The 12165-nt window shown below is 38.7% G+C and overlaps 1 protein-coding gene across 2 annotated transcripts in view; it reads left to right on the top strand.

Annotated features, from left to right (window-relative positions):
- Positions 1 to 12165, top strand: part of exoc6b (exocyst complex component 6B) — an 89490-nt gene that overhangs the window by 16090 nt on the left and 61235 nt on the right. For both annotated transcript variants that reach the window (XR_008907515.1, XM_056756483.1), the window contains exons 2-7: positions 698 to 863; positions 1064 to 1111; positions 1209 to 1299; positions 2013 to 2058; positions 3623 to 3827; positions 11978 to 12139. Coding sequence is in view for 1 of the 2 variants with exons in the window: in XM_056756483.1 (XP_056612461.1) it covers positions 698 to 863; positions 1064 to 1111; positions 1209 to 1299; positions 2013 to 2058; positions 3623 to 3827; positions 11978 to 12139 (718 nt within the window). In the remaining variant the exon portion in view is untranslated. The remainder of the gene's footprint in view (positions 1 to 697; positions 864 to 1063; positions 1112 to 1208; positions 1300 to 2012; positions 2059 to 3622; positions 3828 to 11977; positions 12140 to 12165) is intronic.

Genomic DNA, 12165 nt, shown 5'->3' with positions numbered 1-12165 from the left:
TGTGTTTGTTTATAGTCTGAAGTTCATCTTTAAATGACTTGAAATCCAGTGGCTGCCAATCCTGTTCCTATAGGCCCTTCAGCAGTACACATTATGGACGTACAGGTCTTCCATTTCCTTCCAGGATCTTCCTCTCGCTATAGATAAAAATGTTAAATGCAGTCCACCTTATTTCACCACAGTGTAACCTTGGCTTTGAGATGTTTACTGTGTGTGAATGTTTGTGGCGGGACTGATAAGCGTTGTCAAGACTTTCTTGATGGAAGGAGGGGGTTTCCTGAGCCGCAGGATAAGGGTTAGCACAGGCGAAGCCATGTGCTGGTGTGTTTGACTTCAGAATTGGTCTGCTAGTTAACAGAACATCACATGCATATTCTCTGCCATACTATCTACTTTATATCAGTTTTATTATCTTCTGCTGCCACCTAATGGTGAAAAGTGGCAAGTGCGTGTGAGTGGCGTTCTTTAAAATATATCTCTTTAAAAAAGTCTAATAAAGCTGACATTTGTGTTTGAAAAGTTTAAAATAACTTAAATTTGTCATATTCCGAGTATTCTTTCCAGTCATGTCATACTTAATCAGTAATAATCAGTATCTCTTCCTACAAAAAAAGAAACTTGAGCTGTATTACATATGTTATAAGTTTATCCTCTTCATTCATGCTGATCTTTCATGTCCTCCCTGTTTTCCCTGCAGGTCTGTTTACGATGGGCAGGAGCATGGACTCTTCATGGAGAAACTGGAGGGGCGGATCCGTAACCACGACCGCGAAATTGAGAAGATGTGCAACCATCACTTCCAGGGCTTTGTGGACTCCATTACTGAACTGCTCAAAGTGCGTGGAGAAGCCCAGAAACTTAAGGTGAGCTTTAAGGGAAGTTGCAGAAAGAGGAGACATCCTAAATGAAACAATTTACTTTAAATTATTTAAGGTCCTTGTTATAGTGCTTCTAAATAAATAAACAATCGGTTATTGCATGCTTGTGAAAAATTTGACAGGAAAAAATGTTTAAAATAAGATTTTATGGTTTAGTATTTGAGTGGCTGTCTTGTCGTTTTCAGGGTCAGGTGACTGAGACCAATCAGAAGCTCCAAAGCAATGGCAAAGGGGTACAAAACTTGAGATACTTAATTATCTGGTTAAGAATGCAACATATCCAAAATACATTCAGTGTGTTTATAAAATAAATGATTAACTCTTGTGTAGCTCCTGACAACAATGGATGAACTGAGACAATGCCGTCTGCAACAGAGAAATATTGCCACCACCATTGACAAACTCGCACACTGCTTACCAGGTATAACCATCTGCCATCTGCCTGTGTTTTTATTTGAGGGTCGGGCTTAGTTTTTTGCACTTTTTTCCAGCTGGTAAACTGAGTTCTCAAATTTCTTTATAACCTCGATTTCTATATAAAGTCCAATATCTTGTTTGTTCTGACACTCTTCATCAGGAGAAGAATAACCAATCTGTAACTTTGGTGTTTAACTGATCAAATCTGAAATTCAACATAAAACACATTAAGTCCAACAAATAACATAGCGGAGTATACAGTTGTGATCCCAAATGTGTTTGTAAATACTTTTCCAAAACCAAACTCTTTGAAGGTTTAGTTCACACAAAAATAAAAATTCTGTCAACATTTATTCACCCTAACGTCATTCAAAACCTGTACATTGACTCATCTGTGGAACACGAGAGGAAATGAGAAATGTCTCAGTGATTTTTGGACCAAAATTCTTCAAAACATTTTCTTTTGTGTTCTGCTGAAGAAATAACCCTAAACAGGTTTGAATGACACAAGGATGTGTAAGGCAAAACTGTCCTTATAATATATATTACTTTTTGTATGGTATAAAAGTTATTAAATATTTGAAATGTTTTTTCAAGGTTTGATCATACAAATTTAGTTTTTCCTCTGAAGTGCTCATTACAGAAGCAGAAATGTTCAGGTGTGCTGAGGTGTGTGATTCTTATGTTTTTTTTCCCACATTTTGCTTTTATCCTCAGTGTTGGAGATGTACAGCAAATTGCAAGAGCAGATGAGATCCAAAAGGTATGAGATTATAAATTATTTGGCCAAAGTTCTGTATACTGCAGTGACTATATGGCACCAGATGGCAGCAGAGTCACATGTATGCCTGTTGAACTTAAACACATAAGAGCAGTTCACAGTCACCACAATATTTTTAACACATTTACTTTGAAAATGTCAAAAATGTGACATTGTTTAGATATGGATGAGAAGGGGATAATTCTCAGCTGGGAAAGAGAGAAAGGTTTTGATTATTTAAACAGTCTCTGACCACTCTCATGCAGTCTGCTCTGACTGGAGTGCTTACCAGGGATTTTCAGAGGGACGTCTGAGATGTACAAAGCAGCATTTGGCAGCCATCAGGCCTGAAAGGCACTGAGGGATACATTTTCAAAGAGACTGGATTTCTTCTGACAAGATTTAGCAGATGCAAACATTGTCTGTCCCGAGTTTTAGTGTTATTATGCCTTTTTTCCATATTGTATAGGACAAAATACTATATGAGTTAATATATTCTGCTAACACAATATGTTTACATGCGTCACTCTGTGTTATAGACAGTGGCAACAACATAAACAAAGGTCATGTGGCCCGGTAGAGGATCAGCAACTGAGTAGTTTTACTTGAATTGAATACAATTGATGTATAATAAAGTATTCATTTAAATGAATAATGATATAAATCAAATATAAATTATATTTCAAGCCACTAGCCAGACCGATATTCAAAGACAGACCCAGAGTTAAAACTGGGTTACAGGCGCGTGCGTCCAATGAAACTGTCTATAAGATGTGTTATAAGCGATTTTTCAGTTTTCCTCTGGTTTGTCTCGTCCTCTATGTGACCTGAAGATTGACATGGGCCTGTAACTCTTCCATCCATTTTGGTTTTTATTTATCTCTCATCTTTGTTTATCTCTGTCTCTCTCGTGCGCTTGGTTTTGCCATTAGCCTGGAGGTAGTGGCAGGGTCGGCCAAGAGCGACTCGCTCTCCTCGGCATCAGGTCCGCTGTGTAATGTTGCGTGACTTTGTTGCAGTATTGCCTGCGAGTGTGTGAATACACATGCTCGCCCAGAGTCCAGCATAGCTCATCTCTGAGATCATTGTGATTGGGTTAAATTGTTATCATGCTGAGATCTTAAGTCTTTAACCAAAGGTTAAAAACATGGACCGCATGTGTGATCTAAAATAGAGATGTTTTTGAAGTACGAGATATATACTGCTTCTTCCTATTAAGTGTGTTATAAAAATGTGCACTTAAGTATTCTGATATTTTACTGTACTGATGTTTACGATTCTAAATGTATTGTTGCATTAGTTTGATGTGCACTCATTTATTATTTTTAAACCAAGAATGAACTAAGAATGTAATCGTGCAAGGAACAAGTTTATAAAGTGTACGCTAAATGTAAATAACCCTAAAGCAGGGGTGTCCAAAGTCAGTCCTGGAGGGCCTGTGTCCTGCAAAGTGGCCCTACAGTTATTGTACCATGACGCAGATTTTAAAATAATCTCTCAAACTTTCATTCCTGTATATTCTGTACCTTAAGTTTCTGACCCCTGACCCTCTCGTGTGCCTCCTCAGATACTACCCGGCACTACGAACCTTGGAACAGCTGGAGGAGAGCTATTTGCCTCAAGCGGGATCGTATCGATTCTGCAGCATCATGGCAGAGAACATATCACGTCTGCGCACACACATCAGAGACGTCTCCATGTCTGACCTCAAAGACTTCCTGGAGAGCATCCGCAAGCATTCAGATAAGATCGGAGAGACTGCCATGAAACAGGTGTGTGTGTTTGTGTGTAAGAGAGGGAGATGACATTAAACAATCTGAATAATGACTGGAGATTTATCAGAACTACACTGCTTTTATTGCACTCATTGACCGCTGCCTTACAGTTCATATTCACATTTGACCTGCTGGTCACAGTTAGGTTTAAATGCGAGTGCTCTGAGGGAAGGACAGAGGCCTTGTTCTTCTAGTTCATTGTAATTTTTCTTTTCATCTTCTTATCTTTGACCATCTAGTAATTTAGTCTGGAGGAAAGAGAGCTACCAATCTGTTCCGAATCAAAGATTGTTTCAGGTCGCGTTTGTTTATGCCAGAGGAGCAGTGGAACACTGCGTGTGGACGCTGCTTCAAGGACAGTGCACGGAGTCGCGGAGAAGACCGAGAGAACACATATGAGAGAAATTGACTGGATTTTTCATTGGAATGCAGAAAAGTCCTCTGCTTTCTTTTACAGTTATTAGAGCAAGATGGGGTGAGGAGTGCATTAAAATATGAAATGCCAAATAAGCATTAAGAGCTCCGCCCAGCGCCAAGGAAACGTGGCCTCTTTTTTGTCTTTTGCATATTTATTATCTTTTCTCTATGTCCCTTTTAATAGAAGAGAAAGCTGGTTGGTAGATGGCTGGTATTATTGTGCTTTATTGGTTGTGTCTGTTACGAGCAATGCTGCAGTACTAGGTAACCCTAAATATTACAATTTGGTATTATTTGTCTAGCGCTGCATGTTCTACTGTTATGAATAAAATCTCAAATTATGCATTTTAAGGAACAATACTAGTTTTTTTGGTTAATAACATAAGTAGTGTGCTAACGTTCCCAAAAGGGGCGATTCACATTTTGCGTGTAAAACTACGCAGAAAACGCGAGCCGCACTGCTTTCTCATGCGATGAGCGTTTGATGCGGCACTGATGCGTTTAGAAAAACGGGGGCTTCACACCGCATGCGCATTCCGACCACATTGCTCCCTATTTACGCACGCCTGACACGTGCCTACATTTAAAACAATGAACTTACGTGCGGAAATAACGCTGTGACCCGTATTTTGCAAATGGATCAGTATATCAAGGAGAGCTGGGGGTTGTCTTTGTTCTCTTAAATCAATAGCAAAATGCTAAAATTCACAATATAACCAAACAACAACGTGCTGGTAACTACCCACAACATCTAAGCACTGTTGCATTGACAGCACTAACATGTTCCTCAGAAACTTCTGTCTTTCCTCACTACCCGTTTCTCTGCATATTCTTTCCTGATAACCACAAGTGTTGCTTGTATGTGCACACTTCAGTAGAGGTGCGGCATTACAAAATGCTACATTATGGTAGTATTTTAGTAAATTGGTCAAATGTAGTAGGATTTTGTTTGAAAAAAAATCGCCATTCAAGGCATGGGTTGTAACTGCTTTTTCACAAGAGGACTTTGACTGTAGTATACGGTAAATACTTCAAAGAATATATACTGTAGCTTGAGCTTTAAAATTCAAAGAAGCTTTCTCGAAAAAGTTAGTGAGAATGAGAAAGAACATGTTTTCATCCAGGTATGATAGTAGATATGGGTTTTACTAGCAAGTTATTCAGTATTTCCATATGCAGTTGCTTATGTCAGACACCATGAGTCGTAATCAAAGATACTTGTTTGTTCTCATGCTGGTCTCCTTCCAGTTGCCCCAGCCCAGAGTTTCGTTCCACTTTGTCCTATTTTCCCTCTCTTCATCAGCCTCCGCCGTGGTCCATGCTTTGAACAAACGGTTGGCTCCTGAAGTTCCAGCTTTTGGTTGGTTTCCACCAGTCCAATCTGGATAATGGGGTCGGTTTGGTTTGAACTCCCCGCTGCTTCTGCTGCCTAGTCTGATCATCTGCTTTGTTTTTAAAGGAGATGCTCATCCCTCGACTTGGGTTCTTCTTCTGGTGCCACCATTCATGAGATTTCTTGATTTACCTTTGAAGGGGACACATCATGCAATACATGAAACGATGATGAAAATAATTTATATACGACCTCCCGTATATCGATTGCATTTTACAGACCAAGTTTGTTTTCAGCTATTTTATTTGGTTACATTGTCCAATATACAGTAAATAGACTTAAAGTTACAGTAGCAATTAAATTATGAAAAAAAAAAGGTCAACATAATTGGACCTGGGTGCAAAAAATATAATGCTATAAGTGCATCACATGAAAAGGTTCTCCACAGCGATGACATAGAATAACCATTTTTGAAAACTTTTTACAATCTGAAGAAACTTTTTGTGCCACAAAGAACCTTTTGTGAAACGGAACGGTTCTTCAGATATGTTAAAGGTTCTAAATGGAACCAAACGGTTCTGGTATCGAGAATCCTTTGAAGCAACGTTTTTTAGTGTAGGATATAACCCTATTAAGTACCTCGTTTCATTTGCTGTTTTGTAACCAGTTCGCTGCAAAGAATTACGGGTCGATTGCATTCAGTTTTGGGATTTATTGAAGGGATTGAGTAGGGAATCATGTAACCGGGTGAAAAGTAGATTGCGCAAGATGAAAAGAGGGAAATTGCGAGAAATCACTGGAGATTCATGTTTTGTTTACGTCGTACATTTGTTCCAAACATACAATCTCAAAGAAAGCTCTGTAGATGCCAAGATATGTTCTTTTGCCACTTTAAAAAAGAATCCCTGAGTGTAATATTGGCTGCATGTAAAAGTGTTACGATTGCCAAACAGATAATGAAAGACACTTGCCCATGTGATTTTCGTTATGCGTTTTCTTGGGTGTCTGTATTGTCCTTAAAGTGGCCTCTTCCTCAGAACAGCTTATTGTATTTTATTATGTTTACTCTCTTCAACCCAAGAAATTGCAACAAGCGCTTCTACCCACACAAATGCACATAATTATTGTGCGTCTAAAGCATCAACACGTGGTGTGACTGTTTGGGTTAAAAATATGGAAATTTGAGCTTCCTCTTACACCAACATCCTCCTCCACCCATTATCACAGGCTTCAGTCTGACCCAGATTCTGCTCCTGCTGATGAGATCCATGTCTGGCCTAGTCTTGGCAACCATCTTCAGCTACTGCTGGAGTCTCAGAGATAAGCCTTGATCTGAGTTGCTGCTGGAGCAGATCTTTAGTGACTTCCTTTTGTGAACATAATGTTTGAATTAATCGTTCCTCACGGAGCCTGTCTGTGTATCCTGAGGCCTATCTTCTTATGAAAGTGAGAAATGGAGTAGTTCGTTTTTTAAAGGTTTGGATTAAATGTACTATGTTAGTAAAATGAAGATCATTCATTTATTTATATTTAGACCTTGCCAGGAAGGGCTGCAATCTTTTATACCATCATGCCTTTTTTTTTTTTTTTCTTTCTTGTGTAAATTAAAAATGTATTTCTTTCAAAGGAGCATTTCACCCCCCCAAAAAAGTCTCATAATATACTTTCTACTTATGTTACTGATGCCATTCCCATTACTTTGTTTAGTTGAGCACAAACAAATATTTATTTTAAAAAGTGGTGGGCTTATTTGACTTGGGGTTACCTTGCAACCAACCAATCAGAAAGTCCCAGAAACTTCACTCATGTTTTACTTCAATTCTTATTAAACATGCTATCAATCTCTTTCATTGGCTGGCAAAAAAAGGACTCTTTATTTATTTTAACTTTATTTCTGTAGTTCCATGCGTGTCCAATAGGTGACAGCAGAGCACATTCCAGATCTCGTCTGTCTCCACCGCCATGTAAGATCCCCCGCAGAGGTGGAATGTTGGTGTAGAGCTAAACCAAGATTCAAACTCCAGTAACCTTCTAAAAAAGTGTCTGTCCAGCCGGCACTTGCCAAAGCCTCACATTCCTCATATAAAAGTTTGTTTTCTTGCATGTCTTTTGAGTCCTGGAAGAATTGTCGTCCTGGCTCGGGTTCACGTGTGTGTGTTTTGGCTGTAACCCGGCACGTGCTGATTTGAGCAAAGCTATACAGAATTGTTCCTCAAAAGTAAACCGAGTAGAAGATAAATCAAGCTCTAATGTCACCGTGTGCAAGCTTCCTGTTAGCTCAGAGAATCAATCTATAGCACTCTCTTATATATTTCATTGTTGATGCAGACACTGGCTCCTGCTTCTGACCTGTGACCTCTCTTCGCGAACAGATGTGACTGTCGGTGCTCCCAGTGGCCTTTTTGTAGTTCTTCTCTAGTAGTTTCTTCTAAATACAGGAGCATGCCATTGGCTGTTCTCCCTTTTTGTGGGTTTTTGCTCCAGTGGTTGTGTGTTTGAGTGACGTTCCGACTGTTAAATCGGGGGAAGAATCGATCAACTGGTCACCGCTGACTGATGAAGAACAGAACGCCTTTTCTAGCCATAATCAAATCCCTCTTTTAATAGAGGCTGCAGTGTAGTTTGCGTAAAACCCCTAACCTGTCCAGTTCTCGGTTATATTTGCCAATACGGCTACTTTCCCATATTACGCTCACATTGTAACTGTCAGCATTGCAGTTGAAGTTTCCATCTTCCGAAGGTTGACATCACTAGGCACACGGCATCACCACCAACAAGAACCTTTGGGTAATAAATAAATCCATTGTTCCAGTGTAAGACCCTCAACCTCAGCTTGTTCCACTTTCCTTTTAACGGCGGAGATGGCTTCTCTTGAGATTTGGATGCCTCCCCCCAATTCTGTTCTTCCATCTCTGACTCCAGATGAGCGAGTGAGCGAACCACTAATAACAGAAGGCTATTTGTCTAGGGGCTCTGCTATCCAGACTCGCAGACTGGTTCCTATTCCACTGGAAATTAGGCTCAGTCTCTGTGCCTGTGATTGTTTTAATTCCACTAACAAATGATCTGAAAATAAATATATTGGTATATCCAGTGCTGTAATAATGGCTCCATTGTAAGCTGTCGAGCATAGGGAGAGTCAAGCATATGTGTGTGAGGGGGGATTGAGTATAGGGAAAACTTGGTTAGTCAGAGATTGTTATTGATCACAAGTTCTTTGTTGCCTGTATTTCCAAGAAAAGTTTGACTTGTCTAGCATTGTCTGTGATGTCATATTCCGCCTGTCTGTGGTGTAATAGGTTTTTCTTGCAGACAAACCAAATTTAACTTTAGAACTTCATTGAAAAAGAAGGGAACACAAAGACCATGAACACTATACATAAATAAACAGAAACAAAATGACTACTAGCCATGTTTTCATCCACCTATTTTTCTGCACATTTTGGGATATCACATAAAATAAGCTTGATGGAAACGCCAAGATGCGCATAAATTCTAAAAATGTGCTTTAAAATATTTTTTTCTAATGCACAAGCTATTTATTATATGTATTATTTATTTAGTAAATGATCAGAAGGAAAGTTATGATTTTTGGATGCATTATTTGCAACTTTATATGATATTCCAGTTTGTCAAATTCTTAACTTTGGATGGAAACATATATCTATTTACATATTCCCTTTCTTTGTACCCATTTCTGTTTTTAACAACAATTTGATGACATGCCAATTAAAAATGTGTTTGTAGACTTTGGTAATGTCCAGTGTAAGGAACTCAGCGGCCCAAGTGGTGAGGTTGCGAAGTGGGGTCCTGCGGTGTATGTAGATAGAAATAGCTCATTCCAATGTATAAAAAACATAAAGCTTCCTATTGTTAGGTCTTTATACACCTCTGGAAACATTTATATTAAATTGCATTTCTGTGAATAGATTCTCCAAAATTACACACAGCGCCTTTAATTCTGAAACCTCGGCTGTTTTTCTCTGAAAGCCATGTTCACAATTTCGGTACTATTACTGTGGACCTCCTGCCGTGTATTTTTGCACTTTGAAGGAGGAAGAAAATCTGAGATGCTCATTCCAGAAGTGTATACCCATGTACTCATCTATGTTCATGCTCATCTATTCAAAATTCATTAAAATGCTTCTCATTTAAAACAGCTTTCCTTTTCAAATGACTTCACAAATCTTTTTGGTGTTTTCCACCCTCTCCGCTTCAACCACCTGGCTTCATTCTGGTATGTTACACCCACTTTTCACAGTCCAATCATATCTCAATTGACAAAATCCATCCAATCCAAATCCTATCCTACAGTTTCTTTCATTGAATATCTTGTTTCACTCAGGTTTTAGGAGGAGTTTGGTTACATGTACAATGTTATACAGACAATTATATTAATGTACATTTAATTTAGTAAATGGTCATAGTCTTTTCCCTCTGCACACCAAAGCCATACAAATTATCCATCAGAGTCATATTTTGGTGGTTTAAAACCTTAAATGTGCTACTGTTGGTAACATGGACTTCATTTCACATGCAGTAATTCTTCATAATGGGGCTCTTCAGTTGGCCATGTGAGGGGAAGAATTCCTGCAGTCTTCCTTTCTTCTGTTTTCCATCTCTCTCTCTCTCTCTCTCTCTCTGACGCACATGTCACTACTTCAGATGAGGAAGCATGAACCCATTGTCTTTAAAGACATAAGTACAACATGTAAAATGGGGCATTTATAATTTAACATATCAGACGTAAATGGGGACAATAAAGGGTACAACATAATTTATATACAGATAAATGCACCAAAAGAAAGCCTATCAGGACCAGAACTCTTCTCTAGTGTTAAGATACATGACAAGTATGCAGAACCTTGTTGTTGGAGTTTGAACTCGCAGACTGGGTTTAAATGCTCAGCTCACTTAAAACGAAGTACTTCAGTTTTGATTTTCTTAATGCGAAGGAGTTCTTGAATTTCAAAGGTCTCTTCATGTGTCCCAATCCCATTCCACCTCCCAATGACGCAAATGCCTCTACTCGAGACTAGAAAGAGGACCAGAACTTCAGACGTGTCTAAAGAAATAAAGGGAACACAACGCGAGTTGAGCACAATAGACACAGGCACAATCTTTGCTTAGTCCAATTAGAGCATTTTTGAACATCTAGAACTTCTCCGAGATGAACAAATAATGTTACCTTTAAAGGAGCCACCAAGCATCTACAGCATCAATCTTAAATCCTTTGCAGCTTCTTTTTGCATCTTCCACTGACGTTTCCCCCGTTTTCTTTTCTTTCTTTATATAATGAGGGCCTTTTTCATCTGCTTGAGGGCCCTCCATGCCTCAATCCTGCCTTCTATTAAATAACCTAAGCATTTGCGTTAAGCGTAGTAATGATGTCAAACGGTCTTTGTTAAAGAATAGCATACTATTGAGAGAAAAACAGTCAACTTTTTCTCACGTTTTGCATATTGGGGGGTCCAATTTCACAGGTGCCTTACCCTTTGTTGGCACTACTGGGAAATACTACTGGGACACTACTTTGGTTGGACCAGTGCAGCTTTGACGTAGTTCTGTTTTGAGGGTGGGTAGGCTTTTGTAATTAGTGCATACTTACTTTTTCCCATGGTTTCATTGATGTCTTGTTATATTTAATTGTTCTAGCCATGATAAATCAGCTTTTTATAAAATAAAAGATTGATGCATACTTTTTGTTTTAGACTATTTTATTGCAATTTTGCTCTATATTATATTTTAATTTACTATTTTTATGTTTATGTTAGTTATCATTTCATTCTGTGAACTACTAACAATATTTCTACCAAATTTCAAATGAAAATATTGCTTCTATTTGCAATAATTTGCAGAAAATGAAAACTGGAGAAACGGGCCAAAATAACAGAAAAGATTCTCTGTATTTTTTCATACCTCAAATACTGCAAAAACAAGTTTGTTCACTTTCAAGCACTACAACAGTTATATTTGTGTATGTATGAAGAAAACGTTTACAAAATATTTTTTATGTGATGACCTCAATTTTTTTTCATTTTCATTTGTCTTGTCATGCTCTAAGTCTTCACATTGCTGTTGAATGACACTTTAGTCTTATGAGACTTGAGTCCGAATTTCACGTACAGCGTCACATATGTGGCTTATATTCCCAGTCTTCAGAAGCCCTAGGAAAGTTTTGTGTTATTAAGTGATTATAAAAATCCTGACATCCAGCTCAGCCCTGTGTGCCAGATACGTAAGTTCTTGATAGCTGTGATGCCTAATTCATGAAATCCCTGAACCTGACTGATGTGGTCACTGAATTAATGATCTAAGCACAGCGTTTACAGAAATATATATATTTTTTTGGCGTTTATTGCTGCTTTGCATGTTTCTGATTATTTTATCTTTTCAGGCGCAGGTGCAGATCGCACGTGACAACGCCGTGACATCACAGCAGCACTCAGCGAGTGGACGGAGAATACAAAAGGAAGCGTGTCTGGACAGAACTGGCAGCAACCCCTTCACAGAACAGGATTCTGGGATACTAGATGTGGAGAATGAAGAGGCGGATAAGGTGAGAGCGAATCCATCAAGCTTTGT

This window comes from Triplophysa dalaica, chromosome 1 (assembly GCF_015846415.1).
Source record: "Triplophysa dalaica isolate WHDGS20190420 chromosome 1, ASM1584641v1, whole genome shotgun sequence".
In the NCBI taxonomy this organism is placed as follows: Eukaryota; Metazoa; Chordata; class Actinopteri; order Cypriniformes; family Nemacheilidae; genus Triplophysa; species Triplophysa dalaica.
The sequence above is the reverse complement of the archived record's forward strand: the minus strand, read 5'-3'. Positions and strand labels throughout refer to the sequence as shown.